This window comes from Lactuca sativa, chromosome 4 (genome assembly GCF_002870075.4).
Source record: "Lactuca sativa cultivar Salinas chromosome 4, Lsat_Salinas_v11, whole genome shotgun sequence".
Lineage (NCBI taxonomy): Eukaryota > Viridiplantae > Streptophyta > Magnoliopsida > Asterales > Asteraceae > Lactuca > Lactuca sativa.
The window spans coordinates 74291491-74315334 of NC_056626.2; the positions used below are offsets into that span (position 1 = coordinate 74291491).

At 39.5% G+C, this 23844-nt stretch overlaps 1 protein-coding gene across 1 annotated transcript; it reads left to right on the plus strand.

Annotated features, from left to right (window-relative positions):
- The first annotated feature begins 1282 nt into the window (after nt 1-1282).
- LOC111886766 (GDSL esterase/lipase At1g29670) lies at nt 1283-4477 on the plus strand. Its single transcript, XM_023883010.3, has 5 exons — nt 1283-1740; nt 2427-2551; nt 3444-3689; nt 3781-4021; nt 4120-4477. The coding sequence occupies exons 1-5, from the start codon at nt 1503-1505 to the stop codon at nt 4341-4343; spliced, it is 1074 nt and encodes a 357-aa protein (XP_023738778.1). The 5' UTR covers nt 1283-1502; the 3' UTR covers nt 4344-4477.
- The last annotated feature ends 19367 nt before the right edge of the window (nt 4478-23844 follow it).

Below are 23844 nucleotides of genomic sequence, written 5' to 3' on the forward strand. Positions count from 1 at the left end.
TTAAAAAGTTCAATGACCATTGAATTCCAAATCCATTAAATGTCAATGTGGCATCTCACAATGGTTGAGTTTCATCTATTGAATGTCACATAGACTTGTCACCTCATTCAACTCTCCCATTGAACTCGTCATTGTGGATGGTCTAAATAGATGTCTTTATGTTGTTGTTGTTGTTATTATTATTATTATTATTATTATTATTATTATTGTTGTTGTTGTTGTTTTGCATTTAATGTCGTTACCTATCGGTTTTTTTGCACCCGAAAAATGTTGATTTTAAAAATAAAAAATAAAAAATTAATATTACCGGCGACACTATTACCGACGACGCATGCTATTATCGGCGACAGAGTATATTAGGCGACAGGGTTACTAGCGGCGACAAATATCTTTAACGGTGACATTTTGAGAAATAAATGCATCACAGTACCGACAACTCCTTAGCGGCGACCTGTCACCGCTATTACTTTTACCGGTGACAAATCCAACCTTTAGCGGCGATTTTTATCGTCGTTAATGCCTCTTTTTCTAGTAGTGTTGCATCCAGAAAGCTCTAACTTAACGAGTCGAACACTTTCTCGAAGTCCACTTTCAATGCAATAGCTTTTTTTGTCATATATAGCCCATATGCGATCACTTCGTTTAAAATTAATGGACGATGACCGTCCTAGAAGTTGAAAGTAAAGGGTGAAGAAGGCCGAAAACAAGACTAGCTAGGAAGAGGCTATTGCAAAGGAAGCTGAGGGACTACGAAGAGGCTATTGCAAAGGAAGCCGAGGGACCACATTACACCAACGATAAGCGAGTTGTAGTGTCTGTCTTGAGTCGATCCATTGGGATGAAATTAAATTTTGTAATCTCTGTATGAATCTATACGTTTAAATACTTCTTACCCCTAGATTGTAGACACGCATATAGTTTGTGCTCACTGTATACATGATGAATTTATACGTTTAAATACTTTTTATCCCTTCTGACTATTTAACCCTAGAAGCAAATGGGTGTTTCGTCTTTTAATTGACTTGAAATTTTTTGATATATATTGGGAATAGGATCTTCGTTTGATTGATTATTGAGATGAACATGGAGAACCACGAGTAGTGGGAACCTTTTTTACCGCACGATTCCCTTGCATCAACTTTTTAGACACCTTAATTAATATCACCGACTACTGAATGGATGATCCACATAATAACCAATGAACTTTTTTTCCCTCGTCATCTTTTATGCAAAACCAAAAGAAATTACAAGCATATAATTGGATCACATCCAAAATGTTATTGGTATTGCTAAAACCCCACCGGCAGCCATATATGAATTTAAACACAAAATAAATTGATTTCGCACTGTTTTCATAAACAGGGTTGTTAGGAATAAGCATATTTGCAAAATCGTGGTTTTATATCATTACAAAAATATTTAAAGAAAGGAGATCGATTTAATCAACTTTTTTAATATAATTCTCATGCAGTTGGCTGCGCCTTGATCGAAGTCAGACAAACATGGCTTCGGAGCCTTGTGTATTGTTTTGGATCCTTGTGTTGCATGTTCAGATATTTGTAGTCATCGGAAATCCAAGAGTCCCATGTTTATTCATATTTGGTGACTCGTTGGTTGATAATGGCAACAACAATGATCTTGAGACGCAAGCAAAAGCAAATTACAAGCCTTATGGGATTGATTTTCCTGAAGGTGTTAGCGGTAGATTCACCAATGGTCGAACCATTGCAGATATGATAGGTTTGTTTCTAACTATTATTCTGTTGAAACACAAAACTTATCATTTGATGAAATTTTGCTACATATCTATTACATTGTCCTTTTTGTCTTTATCGATTATTAGTTCCATGGGCAAATATTCATATTTTCCAACAAAAACACTTCATTCCAAACAAATGAGGGTTCATGCTTTTTATATTACGTACACCCTTTCATTTTGTCCTAATTAATCCAAGAAAAATTGTTTTAGACCATGTTTTAGATGTTGTCTTTTAGGTACAAAATAACCCAACATTTTATCTTATGACTAAATTTGTTGAATTGACGCTGGCTGTAAAATAATAATAATAATAATAATAATAATAATATAGAATAAAATAAAATTATTTATACAACAATATTTTACTTTTTTTTTTGGATATAAAAACTATTTTACCTTATAAATTGCAAAAATCGTTAAACCAAAATATAAGCCTTTAACCTTTTTGTTATACAAGAAAAATACGTACGTACATTTTAGTTTGTAATCAACATAAAACATATACTTGTATTTCATTACTTCAAATTATAAGCATGCATTTTAATTAACAGCAAAATTCTAAGAAACTCATTTACTATTAAATAATGATTCATAGTTTTTTGGTTTTCTCTACATATTAAATATACTCGTAAAGACTATTGACGTGTATATATAATATTTGTTTCAGGTCATCTTCTAGGTTTTAAAAATTTTGTACCACCTCATGCCACCGTAAAAGATGAAGAGATCAGCACAGGGGTAAACTATGGCAGTGGTAGTGCTGGTATTCGTGATGAATCTGGAAGGCATTTGGTAACCACTAGTTGTATGTCAATTTATTTTATTTTTCGGCTTTTCTTTGTGGGGAAAATGACTTAAAAGTCCAACGAAGTTTCCAAACTATTAAAAAAACCTCAATCAATTTTTGTTTGTTGAAAAAAACTCAACAAACTTAACATTTTGTCTAAAAAATCCAACAAAGTTGCTTACTCCTCAGTAGCTCATATAAATCTCGTGACTATTGGTATGTTTAGTCTGAACATACAGGGAAGTGGAGGTAGCATTCTACTAATGTTAAGTCATGGACTGGTTTCTTCAACACTTTTTCTATGTGTTGTTCTATATGACCGACATAAGACTCGACTTGTTAGATATTACAAAGGTTTAGTGAGCACCATGCCGAATTTCTCTACCATTCTCTTCTTTTTCACTTTGACCAATATGAGTTTACCACCCAACGAGGTTTTCAAACTATTCAAAAAACCCCAATTAAGTTTTGTTTGTTTAAAAAACCCAACGAACTTAACATTTTGTTTAAAAAGTTCAACAAAGTTCCAAACCGTTCAGAAAATCCCAATTTTGTTTTGCTTAAGTTCGTTGGGTTATTTTTTGAACAGTCAAAACATGATTGGAGTTTTTTAAACGTTTTGGAAACTTCATTGGTCTAATAAGTCATTTTTCCGATACGGTAATAAGTCACGTCATATGTTTCTCTTATTTGACTTTTAGGAAAGTGTAACTTAGTTGGACTTTTTAATGTTAAGTTTGTTGGGTTTTATTGAACAGACAAAACATAATTGGAGTTTTTTGAACGGTTTGAAAACTTAATTGGGCTTTTAAGTCATTTTCCCTTTTTTTGTGATGCCTAAAATTACATTATTTATTTGTTTGATTGCATGTGTTTAACACTTTAACTACACCGCAGGGTGATCGTCTCAGTTTGGCTACACAGATACGTAATCACAAAGCAATAATTACACGCATTACGAATTTACAGAACAACAAGACACTTACCGATGGACACTTGAAAAGATGTATTTACTTATCAAATATTGGAAGCAATGATTACATCAACAACTTCTTGATACCTGAGCTATATCCTGAATGCCACAAATATAGCAGCGATGAATATGCAGCAATCCTTGTACGACAATACTCTCAACACCTAACTGTAAGTATATATGATTCTTATTTTCGTTTTGATTTTGTGATCGACCCTTAAGCTTTCAAAAACTCTAAATTTGTATATGATTCTTATACAGACTCTGTACAATATGGGAGCGAGGAAAGTTGCAGTATTCGGTTTGGGTCAGATAGGGTGTGCATTAGAAGTAATAGCAAGGTTTGGAACCCCCGGAAGTTCTTCGTGTGTTGATTTGATCAATGACTCAGTTAACATATTTAATGGTAGACTCAAACCTGCTGTTGATAAGCTCAACAATGATTTTCCTGATTCAAGATTCACTTTCATCAACGTTACAAGCATTTTAGCACCACAAGGAGGTAAAGGATGAGCATAATATTTTATAATTTATGGTGTTTCATGCTGATTTCAACATATATCATGTGATTTTGTTATTTAAATTGTTGTGAATATTTAGGTGTACAGTTTCCAAATATTCCTTGTTGTAAAGTAAGGCCAGATGGACAATGTATTCCAGACACAGACCCTTGCCCGAATAGGGGGCTATCTGTTTACTATGATGGTTTTCATCCCACGGAAGTTGCGAACACAGTACTTGCAACAAGATCATACACTGCGCTCTCTGCTTTGGATGCGTCTCCTTATGATATTGCTCATTTGTCTCAAGTGGCTGATGATTAAAGGGGATTCAACGATACCAATCTGTTTAGAATTTTTATTTTTATTTTATGCATGACGTATAAATATATAGCAATAATCATGACGATAGTAACATTCTATTGTATCTGGTGTTCATTTAGATAATTAGATTTAGAAAATCCATACACAAAATCTAGTGAACTAATGGAGCACTCAATTTTCTTGATTTCTCCAAATTAATGCTAGATATGGAATCTAAAAAGTTGGAACTGAGGTGAAAAGGGTTTGGGATCTTCACGCATGCATAATGGTAACACTTTTAGTACTGCTAACATTTTACAAAAGAACTGGAAAATTAATTGTCATTTCTTAAAAAGAAAATACACTACTACACAAGTGATTTAATAATGCAAACCATTCTTTATTTTTGAGGCGGTTTATGGTAAAAACCGTCACATTAAATGTATAGAGCATTAAATAATACACATTAAATAATACACGAACCGCTTTAAAAAAACATCAGATAAATTATCAAAAGCTTTTGTTAAGGCGGTTAACAACAAATAGCATCAAAAAAAGATTTTTTAGTGCTACTTCATGTAAAAGCATCATTAAATAAGGATTTTTTGATGCTTTTTTTTATAAAAGAGCATCATTAAATCTTTATCTTTTGATGCTATATTTTGAAAAACACATATATGAAAACGCTATGATTTTTTAGTGCTACTTCATGTAAAAGCATTATTAAATAAGGATTTTTTGATGCTCTTTTTAATATAATAGCATCATTAAATCTTTATCTCTTTCCCTCTAAAATTTTCGTTTTAGCTTTCTAAAAACCCTCCATAGCCACCACCAAATTCCACACAAATCGCATCAATAAAATCTAAAACCGCCCCAAATCATCTCTTTCCCTTTAAATTTTCGTTTTAGCTTTCTAATATTTTCAGCGGATTTCCCCCCAATGGCGGTCGAAAAATTCTAATCTCCCCCCAAACCTAAGTTCCTCTCGCCTTCAAAAAAATTCTAATCTCCCTCCGACCTAGGTTTCCCTCCCACTGGAATTTTTTTTGATTGAAATCCAACTGACCCCTCATAAATCTATGGCTTCATCAACCATTTATATTCCTAAACGTTACTGGTTATCTCCATTTCGCATCTGATGAAACCACTAAATCCTCTGCTTCTTCTTCATAAATGAGAATTTACTTCTAAGAATTCATCGTCATCTCTTTTACTTCAACTAAACTTCTCCCTAGTGCAAAACCCTAAATATCTCCATCCTTGTAGCAGTAGATTTCAGGGTGCCAGGATTCAGTCTCAAAATGAACGCAATCAAGTATGTCCTACACCTTCTGCATCAAATTCTTCCAACTATAGTATTTTCCCTAAAAAAAGGCTATGGAAGGTACGCAATATTGATCACATTAACTATTCAATTAAAGAGCATTATTCAATTTGGTGATTTTTTTGATTTCATCAAGTATAGTTGAAATAATCATGGTTTGTGTTGTTTTTCTGTTATTTAAATCGGGATTTCTATGACTTTTCAAGGAGGATCGATAGATATAAGAAAAGTGATTCAACATGAAGATTATATTAGAGGATGTGGAGCATATTTACATTTAGGGAGCACAAGTAAAGAAAGAAATGATGATGGGAAGAGAGATGTTGGCAATGAAGAGAGGAGGTGTTCGATCGGGAAAATTAGTGCATATCTGAACGTGGTTTACTGGAACATCTTGCAAGAAAGAAACATCAAGCCAAAGGATAAGAAACCACCACCACCGTCATTACTAGTTATTGCAGGTTCAAGTGAGGTTTTAAAGAAGAAAATGGAGTGGATATGTCTTATTTGTAATGTGAGTTCATCATGTGAGATAGATTTACAGAAGCATCTTGAGGTAAGAATACAAGGCGAAAGTAGCAATCATAAGAAAAGGAAATAACAAGTGAGATTGGCGTCTTTCTTATCTACATAAGGCGGTTCTACATTTTCTAATGCTGTTGACTAATAGCATCAACAAATGATTGATGATATTTTATGTTGCCATTCGTATTGTGTTTTAAAAGGCAGTTTAATTTCTAAGGCTATTCAATAACAACATCAAAAAATAAGTCTATTTTATGAAGCTATATTTTATAAGGCGGTTTTGGACAGCATCAAAAAATAAGTCTATTTGATGAAGCTATTTTTATGAGGCGGTTTAGGACATTTTCTAAGGCGGTTGTAGAACCGCCTCAAAAAACAACAATATTTTATAATGCTATATCTTTTGAAGCGGTTGAATAACCACATCAAGAAATAAAAAACAGCTTTATTAAACCTCTTATGTACTAGTGATAGTGCAAGACAAGCAAAAGTTGCAAAAATCACCATAACAAAACATCGAATGGTCATGGCCGTTGGCAAGTGATATGTCAAACAACGCTTTCAAATAGCATGATCACAGCGGCAAAAAGCTAAATTAGCATGGTCCTGCCCACACTCAGCTACTATGAGATACGAGCCCTGCCCACACTCAGCTGCTATGAGATACCGGCCCCGACAACACTCAACTACTATGAGATACGGGCTTTGCCCACACTCAACTACTATGAGACAACTAATCCAACATAAAAATCATTATATTATTTATCATGTGTTTTTATTTAAAAAAAATCCAAATAGATATGAAACCAAACCAAATTTTATTATGAAAATGATTCTTTTTCATGTGTTTTTATTTAATTTAATTAGTTCAACCGGTGTAATTTAACTGGTTCGACCGGATTTTTGTAAAAACCAGTCGGTTCATTCCGGTTCGGATATAAACATAAAATTGGTGCTAATTGTATCGCTTCTTTCTCCGGTTTCTGGTCCAACTGATTCGAGCGGTCGGTTCAAACCAGTTTTTAAAACAATTGTCATTGTCCTTTGTAGTTTCCACATAATAATGTTTTCCCCGAGATAATAAATAATTCCACTTATGTTTTTAAACAAAATGACATCCCCAACTAACTCAATATCCATCCAAATAACAAATACCTTGTCTTCATTCTTTTCAAGTTTCATTTTTGGATTCATGGGACAAAATGTCAGGATACAAACTATCCGCATATTCCTTTTGCATGGATCGAAAAAAAAAACGGTTTCCTTTGTCACTTTCTTTTTTCCTAAGATAAGCCGTTTGCTCATTTCAATCAACTAACTTCTTTAGATTTGAACCTAAAGTTTTTACATGCGCGAAACAACCAAAATCTTTGAAGCCATAAAAATTGACCTTCCGAAATCTTACATGCCATATCTAACTGGGATCGTCAGAGGTTTAAAAGAATTGCATTGGTTATTTCGTCCTTAAAATGTCTTATAGAGCCTGTTAGAAGACCTAATTAGTTTTTAAAAAAATATGTTATTGTTGTCAAACACCTGCAGAATGTCACCATCCATGTCGACTCGCTATCGACTCGGTTTGTTTTCCAAGACTTATGATATTATTTTTATGTTTGGGAATCTAATACACCTTCTTAGGTAACTTTTAGTCTCCATTTTTGCAATCTTTTTCTTTAATGTCGATTTTTGAGCTAGAGAGTGTGACCCGTCACCTTCTCGCCTAGTTAGTGAAACTTGGATTTTTCTCCCATCATGTGGTTTCTAGCACATTTTTGTCGAGATATCATACCTCGTGTAACATCCCAAATATAGGATCCGAAAATTTAATTTTTAGTTTAGTAAAACTAGTATTTCAAAAACATCAATAGTACAACCCAACAAAATAATGTGTCAAACATCATAACAACCAGAGTAAAACACAAAAGCGGAACGAGGTGGTGTGTGCTCTGCAATCATTCCAAGCCTTTCCCTTTGGAAATGGAAATAGCTGAAACATAAATTGAAAACCGTAAGCACAAAGCTTGACGAGTTCCCCAAGATACCACATACCAAACATATAACACATAACGGGCCCCGTTGTGACATCCCCAAAATCTCGGCCAGAAAAGACCGATTTCATTTATGTTTTTAAAATAATTTCAGAGTAAATCCTTTTGATTTGAAAGAGTTGCGGAATTTGTTCCCAAAAACAAAACATTATAAAACAATGTTTACCAAATCATTTCATAAAAGAAATGTATTTTCATTATAATCAAAACTCGGGATGTCATGTTCCGATACAGACTAATAAGCATAAACGATAACATTACAAGTCATTCAACAAATATAAACATATACAGACTTGTAAACAAAACAACTTGATGGTTCATCCATCTCATGCCCTCGCGCCACTTCCTGTAATACAAATAAAACTGAGTGGGTCAGGCTTGGAAGCCTGGTGAGCATATAGGGTTTTCAACCCACAATAAATAATCATATTTAATTTCCACCAACCAACAATAACCCAATTACCCATTCCCGTTATTCTCACTTTATGTCCCTAAAATAACTAACACAAGGGACCTAGTCTAAGAATATTTCATCGGAGCGACAACACATGCTTCGGGGGTTCCTCAGCAATATAAGTCAAATAAGGCAACCATGAGGGGGATGGAGTACAGCGAATGAACACCCAAGTTCATTAACACCTACAGGTGGCGAACCTGCTAATGTTTCCACAAGACTGTCTAGAATAGCCCGTGGTCGTCATCTAAACTCCGCTAGATGACTAAATCAAACAACAACGAAGCCTCTCATCTGTTTATTACACACCAACTATCTACCCATGTTCTACCCAACATATTAGTAGATAAAAATATACATTTTTATACATAGTTTAAAAACCTGTATAGCATGCTTTCATCAACACATAATCCACATAACAGATGAGGCACACACACATAACACATATCTCATAGAGAATAAATCATATCTATGAGATAGAAGAGAGTGAATATACATTCACACATATAACAACAAAATATATACACATAGCACGTATTTTATATAAAATACCTTATAATAATGTGATGGAAGAAGGTAACTACACACTCACCTGATCAGAAGATGATCGGACATCACTACGACTTGCAGAAGTAGTAATCCTCAGCAGATCTGAAAGATCTTCACAAAAATCGAACTTCTCGCGGGCAGAGCTTCGGCTCGGGAACCGCACTTCTCGGGATCTTTGGGATCTCGGGACTTGCCTCGGGGCTCGAGTATAATATCGGGGCTTCGGGGTATTTCTGGCACCCAAAACGATGCAAAACGGGAGAGAGACGAGAGAAAATGAACAAAAGAATCGGCTGCCCTCGGATCCTATTTATAGGAGGCTGGAGCCTCGGAGTACGCGGGGCGTACTACAGTACGCGGGGCGTACTGCTTCCGAAATCGTCACTGCATGCGTCATCCGAGCCACTTGCTGCGAGTGTCGACACCTTCGGTGTACGCGGAGCGTACTTCGGATCAGATTGCTGACTCTTCTTCGGATAATGCCGGAATTAAAGATTTAATTTAAATATAAAATATTTAATAAACTTCGGAAATTCATATCTTCTTCATACGAACTCCGTTTTCGACGTTATTTATATCCACGCGAAGGTGAGACTACGCTCTACAACTTTCGTTTAGACTCCGTCGGCTAATTTCAAATTTATTTTTATTATTTATTTTTAATAGGCCGCGACAGAAAAACTTCGTTATAAATTCATAACTTCTTCGTTTGACGTCCGTTCTCGCCTAACTTTTTATCGCTTTGATACCAACAACGAGACCTTCGATCCTCGTTTAGATTGCTTCGGCTAAAAACCGCTCGATCTCAAATCGAGTATTTCGGGCTGCACACCGCTAAGTCGAAACTTCAATAAATCATAACTTCCTCATACGAAGTAAGATTTGGGCACTCTATATATATTCGGAAACCTCGTTTCAACTACTACAACATTAACCAAAGATATCAAGTTTATTTTACACTTAAATTTCGACGCTTATTTTTATTCTTAATTAATCAAACCACATAATTAAGCAATTAAGCACAAAACACATAATACTCAAATAATACAATCTTATTATTTCAAAACGGGTTACAAAGGTTAACCTAGACTATTACATTGCTAAAAATGGCAAGCCCGGAAACACAGGCGTTACAATTCTCTCCATCTTAGAATGATTCCGTCCCCAGAATCACACATCAACAAACAAATGCGGATAGCGACTCAACATGTCACTCTCCATCTCCCAGGTGAGATTCGGCCCATTCGTGTGTTTCCATCGGACAAGCACTAACCCAACCATTTTGCGTCGCAAATTCTTAGTCTTTCGGTCAACAATTGCCTCTGGTTCTTCAATCAACCTTTTGTTCTCATCAATTCTCAATTCAGAAATTGGAATTATGTCGGGAACTTCTCCCGTGAACTTCCTCAAATAACACACATGAAAAGTGTTGTGAATTCTATTCAGTTCTTCGGGTAATTCGAGCTTGTAAGCTTGGTTCCCAACTCTCTGAAGAACTTTAAACGGTCCAATAAACCTTGGACTCAACTTTCCCCTTTTTCCAAATCTTATAAGTCCCTTCCACGGCGAGACTTTTAGCAAAACCGAATCTCCAGTCTCAAAAGTCATCGGTCTTCGCTTTTTGTCAGCATAGCTCTTTTGACGATCTTGAGCTGCTAACATTCTTTCCCTAATTATTTTCAACTTTTCAGCGGTTTGATGGACCATCTCGGGACCCATAAACTGCTTCTCCCCAGCCTCAAGCCAACAAGACGGCGTACGACACTTAAGTCCGTACAAAGCTTGATAAGGTGCCATCTTTATGCTCGAGTGGAAACTATTATTATAGGAAAATTCTACCAAAGGTAAATGTTCATCCCAATTACCTAGGAATTCCAAGGTACATGCTCTCAGCATATCTTCAAGTGTTTGTATCGTTCATTCACTCTGACCATCAGTCTGCGGATGGTAAGCTGTACTTAAACATAACTTGGTACCCATTTCCCCTTGTAGACTTTTCTAAAACCTTGAGGTGAAACGGCTATCACGATCCGATACAATTGTTAACGGAACACCGTGAAGCCTCACAATTTCCCTCACGTAATAATTTGCAAGCTTCTCCATAGACCATTTCTCCTTGGCTGCTATGAAATGCGCACTCTTAGTGAATCGATCAACGACCACCCAAATCATGTCATGACCATTCTTTGTTCTGGGCAGTTTAGTGACAAAGTCCATAGCAATGTCTTCCCACTTACCCATAGGCACAAAAAATGGTTCTAAACTCCCATAAGGTTTCTGATGTTGTGTCTTGACTCTCGCACAAGTCACACACTCAGCCACATACTTTGCAACATCAAGCTTCATCTTCGGCCACCAGTAGTAGGGTTTCAGGTCCCTATACATTTTAGTGCTACCGGGATGAATCGAGTACATGGTCTTGTGAGCTTCTTCCATCAGAAGATCCCTAATTCCTCCTGACTTAGGTACCCAAATACGATCTTGGAATACCTTCAGTCCATGACCGTTAGTATCAAACACCAACGTTTTACCCAAATGTTCCTCCTTTCGGTCATTTTTCTCAAAAGCTTCCTCTTGATCTTTCTTTATACTTTCCACAATGGTCGAGACAACTTCAATTCTCAACGCTCTTGGCCGTTTCCTTTCAAGATTGACCTTCCGACTGAGAGCATCAACAACAACATTAGCTTTACCGGGGTGGTAAAGTATCTCACAGTCGTAGTCTTTAAGTAATTCTAGCCAGCGTCGTTGCCTCATATTCAATTCCTTCTGATTAAAGAGATATTGGAGACTCTTATGATCAGTAAAAAGTTTGCACTTTGTGCCATAGAGGTAATGCCTCCATATTTTCAGAGCGAAAACTACCGCTGCCAACTCCAAATCATGAGTCGGGTAATTCTTTTCATGCTCTTTCAGCTGTCGAGACGTATATGCTATCACCTTTTCTCTTTGGGTCAAAACACAACCCAATCCAACCCCAGACGCATCGCTATAGACAGCGAAGTCTTCAACTCCATCGGGTAGAGAAAGTATCGGTGCCTCGCATAGCTTCTTCTTCAGCTTCTCGAATGCTTCTTTATGCTTATCACTCCAAGCATAAGTAGCTCCTTTGTGGGTCAAAGCTGTCAATGGAGTAGAAATCGAAGAAAAGCCTTGGATAAACCTTCGGTAATATCCGGCTAATCCTAAAAAGCTTCGAATCTCCGTGGGACTTTTCGGTTGTTCCCACTTCATCACAGCTTCGATCTTCGCTGGATCAACCATTATCCCTTCTTGGTTGACCACGTGACCCAAGAATTGGACTTCACGAATCCAAAAATCACATTTGGAGAACTTCGCATACAGCTTCTCCTTCTTCAAAACTTCTAACACTTCTCGCAAGTGTCTGCCATGTTCCTCCTGGCTTTTCGAGTAAATCAGAATGTCGTCTATGAACAGTATCACAGATTTATCAAGGAAAGGGTTACAAACCCTATTCATCAAATCCATGAATGCTGCCGGAGCATTGGTTAATCCAAACGACATAACCAAGAACTCGTAGTGTCCATATCTAGTTCTGAATGCAGTCTTCTCGATATCTTGCTCTCTTACTTTCAGCTGATGATATCCTGATCTTAGATCGATCTTCGAGAAATAGCTCGAACCTTGCAATTGATCAAATAGGTCATCAATCCTCGGCAACGGATATCTATTCTTTACTGTTGCCTTGTTCAGCTCTCTGTAATCGATGCACATTCTCATACTTCCATCTTTCTTCTTCACAAATAACACCGGAGCTCCCCAGGGTGATGAACTAGGTCTAATGAAACCCTTGTCCAATAACTCCTGAAGTTGCATCATTAGCTCCTTCATCTCCGTTAGTGCTAATCGGTAGGGTGCTTTTGCTATTGGCGTGGTTCCTGGTAACAAGTCAATTCTGAATTCTACTTGTCTATCAGGTGGTAATCCAGGAAGATCTTCGGGAAATACTTTCGGATAATCACACACCACTGGAATGCTCTGCATCACCTTCTTTTCCTTCTTAGCATCAATCACGAATGCTAAATATGATGTACATCCCTTGGTCAAACACTTTCTGGCTTTCATTAGGGAAATGATTCCAGAATTCACTCGCCGTTTGTCCCCATACACCATAAATGAATCTTTCCCAGGCCGGTTTACTTTAACTATCTTCTTCTTGCATAAAATTTCGGCATCATTGGCGCTAAGCCAATCCATTCCCAAAACGATGTCGAAACCATTAAGCTCGATAGGCAATAATTCCTCGTGAAACTTATTCCCATTAAGGTCGATTAAGATGTTTTTCACATGATGGCTAACAGGTACAAACTTGCCACTAGCTACTTCGACTAATAAAGCGTCATCTAGTCTATCAACAGGCAAAGCTAGCTTCCTACCAAACTCATGCGAAATAAAAGAGTAGTTGGCTCCAGAATCAAACAAAATTTGAGCAGGTAATTCATTTACGAGAAAGGTACCTGAAGCGACATCAGCTTCATCTTTAGCAGCCTCAAGTGTCATCTGGAAGGCTCTCGCCTTCGGCTTTGGTGGAATGTTGGGCCTAGTTGCCTCCTTCTTCTTCGGACAGTCTTTCAAAATATGCCCCTCTTCATTACAACCAAAACACATCCTTTTTTGTTCGGACATTCATTGGCAAAAAGTCCAACCTTTCCACACTTGTAGTAGGTCACATCCTCGCTACATTTCCCAAAGTGCTTTTTCTTACACTTATCACACCACTTCGCTTCGCCTCCTTTTCCTCCAAACTTTTTCGAATAAGATTTCGAAAGTTTTCCCTTCTTACCGGAACCAGATGTTCCCTCAAACTTTCTTTTCTCACCAACCTCAACCTTGTCGGTGGTTCTTCCCTTAATCATGTTCTCAACAGACTTGGCAGCCCAGATAGCTGCCTCTAGAGTAAGTGCCTGACGTACTGGCACCTCGTACTCCCATGGGAGTCCCTTCGCATACCGGTCCACCTTTGTCAGCTCATCTGGAACGATGCGCAAAGCAAACTCCATCTTATCGGTGAAGTTATTGGTGTATTCATCAACTGACATGCTGCCTTTTGTCAATGTCAGGAACTTGTTCTCCAACTCCAACAAATTTTGAGCCAAGCAGAATCTGCGCTTGAACTGCACCAAGAACTCTGCCCATGACAATTGCAGTGGCTCATTAGGGCTCAATGTCTTCCATAGAGTGTTCCACCAACGAACGGCTCCACCTCGGAATTGACGCACGGCATAGATAGTCTGCAACTTACCTAAGCAGCCACAAGTCATAAAGGCTAACTCCATTTCGGAGATCCAATCCATAACCCCAATCGGATCCTCCTTTCCATTGAAGGTCGATGGTTTGCAAGTTAGAAAGTCTTTGTACTTTCATCCCATTCCATCATTCCTTCCATCATGGTTATCTTGCCTAACTATCGGTGAGTTGGCTTGACCAATAGACCCACTGAAGTTTCCCCCTTCCGAGTGCCCTTCATTTAATTCAGGCTCCTCCACACGAATTGACAGTTCTTCACAATTCTGTTAAAGAAACCGTCTAGTTTCATCCATCTGACAATCCAACATCGTCTGAATCATCATTTGCACACCAGCCATGGTTATTGGCTCAGGTGCTGCTGCTACGACAGGTACTTGTTCAATCACTGGTGGTTGATTCCTGTTTTCATCAACATTCCCAACTCCACTTCTTGTTCTCACCATTTTGATCTACACACCGAATAAGGTGAAATTAGATCCTCAATCATGATAGATACTCAAATCTTTCTTATCACTCCGAAACGTTTACATGCTAGTTCTAATATCGTACACGTACGCTTAGAATCCTGCACACATAAGGTTTCTAGATCCGGCCGGCAACAGACCATAGATCCGAACAAATAATATCATATATGGCAACATATAACATTTACCACATAAAGCATTTTAGGCAACTTTCCTAAAATAAACCAGTGCTCGTGTCTAAAACATAACAGAAACACATCTCAAAACTTCACTTAGCATTCTAAGTTTAAGTCTAGAAATACTACAAATTCCTAGTTCGCTTAAACTAATGCTCTGATACCAACTGTGACATCCCCAAAATCTCGTCCAGAAAAGACCGATTTCATTTATGCTTTTAAAATAATTTCAGAGTAAATCCTTTTGATTTGAAAGAGTTGCGGAATTTGTTCCCAAAAACAAAACATTATAAAACAATGTTTACCAAAGCATTTCATAAAAGAAATGTATTTTCATTATAATCAAAACTCGGGATGTCATGTTCCGATACAGACCAATAAGCATAAACGATAACATTACAAGTCATTCAACAAATATAAACATATACAGACTTGTAAACAAAACAACTTGATGGTTCATCCATCTCATGCCCTCGCGCCACTTCCTGTAATACAAATAAAACTGAGTGGGTCAGGCTTGGGAGCCTGGTGAGCATATAGGGTTTTCAACCCACAATAAATAATCATATTTAATTTCCACCAACCAACAATAACCCAATTACCCATTCCCGTTATTCTCACTTTATGTCCCTAAAATAACTAACACAAGGGACCTAGTCTAAGAATATTTCATCAGGGCGACAACACATGCTTCGGGGGTTCCTCAGCAATATAAGTCAAATGAGGCAACCATGAGGGGGATGGAGTACAACGAATGAACACCCAAGTTCATTAACACCTATAGGTGGCGAACCTGCTAATGTTTCCACAAGACTGTCTAGAATAGCCCGTGGTCGTCATCTAAACTCCGCTAGATGACTAAATTAAACAACAACGAGGCCTCTCATCTGTTTATTACACACCAACTATCTACCCATGTTCTACCCAACATATTAGTAGATAAAAATATACATTTTTATACATAGTTTAAAAACCTGTATAGCATGCTTTAATCAACACATAATCCACATAACAGATGAGGCACACACACACATAACACATATCTCATAGAGAATAAATCATATCTATGAGATAGAAGAGAGTGAATATACATTCATACATATAACAACAAAATATATACACATAGCACGTATTTTATATAAAATACTTTATAATAATGTGATGGAAGAAGGTAACTACACACTCACCTGATCAGAAGATGATCGGACAACACTATGACTTGCAGAAGTAGTAATCCTCAGCAGATCTGAAAGATCTTCACAAAAATCGAACTTCTCGCGGGCAGAGCTTCGGCTCAGGAACCGCACTTCTCGGGATCTTCGGGATCTCGGGACTTGCCTCGGGGCTCGAGTATAATACCGGGGCTTCGGGGTATTTCTGGCACGCAAAACGATGCAAAACGGGAGAGAGAAGAGAGAAAATGAACAAAAGAATCGGCTGCCCTCGGATCCTATTTATAGGAGGCTGGAGCCTCGGAGTACGCGGGGCGTACTGCTTCCGAAATCGTCACTGCATGCGTCATCCGAGCCACTTGCTGCGAGTGTCGACACCTTCGGTGTACACGGGGCGTACTTCGGATCGGATTGCTGACTCTTCTTCGGATAATGCTGGATTTAAAGATTTAATTTAAATATAAAATATTTAATAAACTTCGGAAATTCATATCTTTTTCATACGAACTCCGTTTTCGACGTTCTTTATATCCACGTGAAGGTGAGACTACGCTCTACAACGTTCATTTAGACTCCGTCGGCTAATTTCGACTTTATTTTTATTATTTATTTTTAATAGGTCACGACAGAAAAACATCGTTATAAATTCATAACTTCTTCGTTTGACGTCCGTTCTCGCCTAACTTTTTATCGCTTTGATACCAACAACGAGACCTTCGATCCTCGTTTAGATTGCCTCGGCTAAAAACCGCTCGATCTCAAATCAAGTATTTCGGGCTGCACACCGCTAAGTCGAAACTTCAATAAATCATAACTTCCTCATACAAGTCAGATTTGGGCGTTCTATATATATTCGGAAACCTTGTTTCAACTACTACAACATTAACCAAAGATATCAAGTTTATTTTACACTTAAATTTCGACGCTTATTTTTATTCTTAATTAATCAAACCACATAATTAAGCAATTAAGCACAAAACACATAATACTCAAATAATACAATCTTATTATTTCAAAACGGGTTACAAAGGTTAACCTAGACTATTACATTGCTAAAAATGGCAAGCCCGGAAACACAGGCGTTACACCCGTCCCATGATAATGCAGAGTTCCACATGCCGGGAACTCCTTGAAGGTCAAAGAACGCGCCCCAACCAAATCCACAATCTCTATGTGAAAGGTGCTCAACTGCTCATCTAGAATCTCCAGGATACCCTCCTTAACCGTGCCAAAGATCACATGAGTCTACTGATGGATACTACACGTAATCTCAGACGAGATGAACTCTCTTGTCTGGTCATCTAGCTGCCCGACTCCAGATCCTAGGCCCGAGACCTCCCCAGCACGAGAACGGCCAACATATCTGCCTCGCAATTTCACCATACTGAAAATAGACCAGACAAACCATCGGAATGCATATCAAAATATATACATCAAGGGATCACAAAGTCACAAGCTTCCTTGTTTCGTCGCAACTCTCCTTGAATTGAGTACGGATCCTTTGCTTCCATTGGTATGGTGTAACACCCAGACCCCAGAAGGCTAATTAAGGAAAGAAAATCTTTAATTAAGAGGCCAACTCATCAAGTTCAAGGTTGAGAACTCGACGTGTTGGAATAAATGGGCATGCGGAAATTTAAAAACCAACTCGAGGAGATGGGGAGGACCAACTCGACGATTTGGATAGGGTTTGGGAAACCCTAAATCTGGTATCTTGCACCCTATATAAACAACTTAAGTTCTAGGGTTTGGTCTCATTTCTAGCCTCCAAGTCCCTAACCCTAAATCTCGAAACCCTATGACATTTTTGGTGATTATGATCTAATCTAGTGCATTCTTGGTGAAATTGAAGAAGAAGGAGCTTGAAGGAGGAGTAAGAATATGTAGGAGGATTGTAGATCCAGAAGTTGGGCTTCGTTTCTGATTTACTTGAGGTATAAAGTTTCAATCTTGTCCATGGCATGCTCAAATCTAGTCTTAGGATGCTTTATTTCATGTTTTGGTCCAAGTATAATGGTTGTTGAGATTTAGGCGTCCTATTTGGGCAACCCTTTCAGATCTAGATTCTGGAAGGGCTTTCATGGCATAAAGGTGCCAACATTGTGGCCCTAGTAGCCCCATGCAACCTCTAAGCTCTTATTTTGGCCTTTCAAGCCCCAAATAGCCATGCATGTGGACAAAGCTTAGGACTTTACATTATATATTGGTTCTTATGGTCCAGATCTATGACCTCATGGTCTACCTTGTAGTTTTGGTGGTTTTGGATTAAGACTTTGGCCCCTTTTGGGTTAGGTTTGAGCTTATTCGCTTTAGAAAGGGATTAATGGGTAAAGTTAGAAACCTTACCCTTCTAAAAGGAATTTCCAGTCTAGATCTAGAGTATTGGATTTAGATCTGAAGAATAAAGGCTTAATGCTTTAATAAGGGGTTAACAAACTAAAGAACTCGACGAGTTCATCAGAGGAACTCGACGAGTTCATTTGAAGTGTCCCGATTCTATTGAAATGGAAGAACACGACGAGTTTGGGGAAACTCGACGAGTTGATGCAAGATATCATGATGTTGTGGTTTATGGAAACAAGATGAGTTGAAGGAATAACTTGACGAGTTGAGTCAACTCGGAGCGTTAACTTTGACTTTGACTTGGATGTTGACTTTGACCTTGACTTGACTTTGACCAAGGTTGACCCTTGGAGGGTTATGAAGTATGGAATGGGTTCAAAAAGGTTGTTCCATGTAGGGGTTGGGCTCAATTTGGAAAATTGGGTCATTGATAGGCTTTTATCGATTTTATGGTTTTGGGCTTGGGCCTCGATTGGGATTCTTGTTGGACTAGGGGTGAAACGGTCCTTTCACCACAAGTAAGGATTATGGATTACTGTGTGGAACCTAATTTTTAATTGGGTGATTTTTGGCATGGATAGCTCGGGGAGTCGGCAGGACTACAGCTAGGGATTTCTTGTAGTGAGATTCAGCGTTTGAGGTGAGTTTTCCTCTTGTTTGAACAGGTCGAAGGCACTAATACCGGCCTATATTTATGACTGTATATATTCCGGGCTAAGTTCTGATGTGGGGCGGTGCCCGATGTATGTTTATATGTTTTCTGAATTACAGTCCGATGTCCGGCGTTTCCCAAGGAATTTTTGTATACTTTCTAGATTACGGTCTGATGGCGAGCAGTGCCAAAGGAATGTTTGTATGCTTTCCGGGTTACGGTCTGATGTCGGGTGATGGCCGATGAATGTTTATATGTGTTTCCGGATTACTGTTCGATGATGGGTGGTACCCGATGGATATGTACATGTTTGATTATACTTGTTGTCTATGTGATACTTGTTTGTGTCTGGTTAGGGAGGTGAGTGTGGGCGGGGTACCGTATCTTATCATTAGCTGAGTAAGGACAGGCTTCCATATCTCATCATTAGCAGAGTAGGAGCGGGGCTCATAATTAGTGAGACCTTAGGACTGGAACATATAGTATTATGTATGAATTCTTTATGTGTAGCATGATTATATGGTATTGATTAAATGTGTATAGCAGGCGAGGCCTAGGAAAAACAGATCTATATACCGAGCAAGGCTCAACGCCAAGCGAGGCCTAATGTCAGGCAGATCCTGATGTTGAGCGGGGGCCTAGTAAGTGTGTTTATTGATGGGTTTTGAGCATTATATTAATCCTATGGTACACATGCAAACCCTAAAACTTTGGATCTAGGTTTCTCTAATTATACATACAAATCATCCAAAGCTTATAACCCCTAATTCTAGCATACAAGAAATCGAAGATCATAACTAAACTAGGGTTAAGAAATTACCTTTCAATTGTAGCCTGAAGATCTTGAGCTTTGAGAACCTAGCACCTTAAATGCAATGCCTTTAATGAATCACAAACACTAGGGCTTTAAACGAACTGTTCGTGAACTATTTAGCGGGATGTAACACCGTAAATTTCAAAACGATTTTTCGCATTTTATAAAAGCATAATTCATTTAGTATTCATAAATACATCAGTGTTTGAAACTCAAATCCATAACATATAATAATCCCTTGATCTCATAACATAAAAATCACGTGTGTGTACTGATCAGGCCGGCGCCTTCCCGCGGTCATCACTAGTACCTGAAACAAATAACACCAAACACTGTAAGCACAAATCTTAGTGAGTTCCCCAAAATACCACACATAGCACATATTAGCAACTCGAGGCTATAACTCTGTGGGTCCATGGACCCTACTCTGTGAACCCTCTGGTTCTAACTCAGTGAACTTTCCGATTCCAACTCTATAAACATGCACAACATAAATCACATAGAAATAATGCAGTAAAACACGTAACATACATATATCATACAAATACTCTGTCACCTAACTCTGATTACCTACTCAACGTAAAGTATAGTGAGAAGACTCACCTCACGTATCTCGATAACTCGCAAATCCCTGAAATCACTAGTGCTCGATCTCCCTAGCTATAGTCCTCCTATAACACAACACATCTCTAATTAACACTTTCCCAACTAAGGTTGACTAACCCCATCAAGTCAACACTGGTCAACTCTGGCCAACGGTCAACGGTCAACTCAACTCGCCGAGTTTGGCGTGGACTCGCCGAGTGTCTACGGGGACCCGATTCCTCTGAGTCCCTTCCGACTCACCGAGTCACTCACCTGACTCGGTTACTCAAACCCTGGTTCGAAATCACTGATCAACCCGCACCAACTCGTCGAGTTTGGAAATGGACTCGGCGAGTGCATTCCATGCACAACCCCAAACGACCTTCTGAGGTCAGATCTGCTTCACTAACTCATAGATCCTATCCTTCCAAGCTTAGTCATCACGTAAAGTTCATGTCTTGGCGCTCATAACACATCTAATGGCTCATAAATGGTGTTTTAACCTCAAGCACAAAGACCCCAATCCAAAACCTCCATGGATTCATAAAAAGCATGGACAAAGGGACACTTTGGACCTCCAAGGGTCCAGATCCAGAACCTAACTCACTCAAGGGACCAAAGAAGCACTAGATCTAGCCACAAAAGGGCTCAATAAGCCTTAAATCAACATGAACATCACCATAACAGAGAATGGTTCGAAAAATAGTACCTCAAATGTGATGTTCTGGACCTCATATCTTTAGGAAGTTGTTCCTTTTGTTTCCCCTTGGCTATTGCTTCCTTTCCCTTACTAGATAACACCTCCAAGGTCAACAATGGCTCCTTATCTCACTCCAAACGCTCAAGCTCACTAGGGTTTCACTCTGGGGACTGGTGAGCACAAATGACGGCCATAAGTCCCTTTAAATAGGCCCAAAACCCGAGAAATTAGGGTTTCATTAAACAGCGCAGACTCTCCGAGTCCACCAATGTGACTCGTCGAGTCCGGTCATTAATCTGGGTGAGAAATCGCGTCTGTACTCGGCGAGTCTTCGCACCAACTCACCGAGTTCTTCCACAAAACTCAAAATAAAATGAATAAATATAATACCTGAAATTCCAGATGTTACAATTCTCCCCCACTTGAATTTGACTTCGCCCTCGAAGTCTCATTCCTGAAATAGCTCCGGATGCTGCTCCCGCATCTCACGCTCTGGCTCCCAAGTCAACTCGGATCCCTTCTGATGTTGCCACTGAACCTGTACTAGAGTCACCTCCTTGTTCCTCAGAACCTTGATCTTTCGATCCATAATCGCAACTGTCTCTCTGCGTAGTTCAGGCTCGCATCCACCTGAATGTCCTCTAACGGCACTACCACCGACTCGTTGACTATACACTTCCTCAACTGAGACACATGGAAGGTATTATGAATCCGCTCCAATTCCGTAGGTAGCTCCAAACGTTACGCTACCCTGCCCACCCTCACGACCACTCTGAACGGCCCAATATACCGGGGCCCTAGCTTGCCCCTCTTCCTGAATCGGATCACTCATTTCCAAGGAGATACCTTTAGGAGAACATAATCACCGACCTGGAACTCGAGCTCGGATCGACGTCTATCTGCATAACTCTTCTGGCGGCTCTGAGCGGTCAACAATCTCTGCCTGACCCGCTGTATCTACTCTGTCGTCTAAAGCACAATCTATGTGCTACCCATAACACGCTGCCCGACCTCTCCCCAGCAAATGGGGGTCCGACACCTCCTCCCATACAACAGCTCAAAGGGCGGCATACCAATGCTCGAATGATGGCTGTTGTTGTAGGAAAACTCTGCCAAGGGCAAATACGTGTCCCAACTCCCCCAAAGTCCAACACACATGCCCAGAGCATGTCCTCGAGCGTCTGAATCGTCCGCTCACTCTGTCCGTCAGTCTGGGGGTGATATACGGTACTAAAATGCAGCCTAGTACCCAACTCCTCGTGAAACTTTTTCCAGAATCTGGAAGTAAAACACACATCCCGATCTGAAACAATCGAGATCGGCACTCCAGGCCGAGATACCACTTCCCTCACATACATCTCTGCTAATTTATATGCGGAAGAACTCTCACTTATAGCAAGGAAGTGGGCACTCTTTGTCAACCTGTCCACAATCACCCAAATTGCATCGACTCCACTAGCAGTCCTTGGAAATTTGGTGATAAAATCCATTGTAATATGTTCCCACTTCCATTCGGGAACCTCCAACGGCTGCAACTTACCATGTGGTCTCTGGTGCTCGGCCTTAACCCTACGGCAGGTTAAGCACCTCTCCACAAACCACGCAACATCCATCTTCATACAAGGCCACCAATACTCTCTCCTCAGATCTAAATACATATTAGTGGCCCCAGGATGGATCGAGAATTTCGACCGATGAGCCTCTTCCATCAAAATGGTACGTGTCCCTCCCACAAACGGTACCCATATACGCCCCTGAAATGTCATAAGCCCCCGACCATCAATAACGAACTCCGATACCCATCCAACAACACGCTCTCTCTTCTGGTTCTCCGATCTCACGGCCTCAGCCTGTGCTCCACGAATGGCGTCCAACACCGGAGCCATCACGGTCAACCGCAAACATACAACCCGCAATGGGGCGCTCTCCGCCCTGCGACTCAGGGTGTCGGCTACCACATTAGCCTTTCCCGGATGGTACAGGATCTCACAATCATAATCCTTGACCACATCCAACCACCTCCTCTGCCGCATATTTAGGTTAGGCTGATCCATCAAATACTTCAGGCTCTTATGGTCCGTGTATATCGTACACCGAACCCCATACAGATAGTGACGCCAAATTTTGAGGGAGAACACCACTTCCCCAAACTCTAGATCATGGGTGGGATACCTCGTCTCATGAGGCTTCAGCTGCCTCGATGCGTATGCTATCACATGCCCTCTCTGCTTCAGCACCGCTCCTAACCCCAAGATAGACGCATCACAGTATACCACAAAGTCCTCCATCCCCTCCGGGAGGGATAACACCGGGGCTTCGCATAACCTTTGGCGAAGCGTCTCAAAGGAGGCATGCTGCTCGGGGCCCCATGAAAAAGCGACACCCTTCCGGGTCAACCTGGTGAGTGGCACACGATCTTAGAGAAATCCCTGATAAATCTCCGAT

Coding starts and splice junctions, on each gene's coding strand:
- LOC111886766 (XM_023883010.3), top strand. CDS start 1,503: ATGGCTTCGGAGCCTTGTGTATTGTTTTGGATCCTTGTGTTGCATGTT. Junction 1,741..2,426: donor AACCATTGCAGATATGATAG/GTTTGTTTCTAA, acceptor TATTTGTTTCAG/GTCATCTTCTAGGTTTTAAA. Junction 3,690..3,780: donor AATACTCTCAACACCTAACT/GTAAGTATATAT, acceptor ATTCTTATACAG/ACTCTGTACAATATGGGAGC.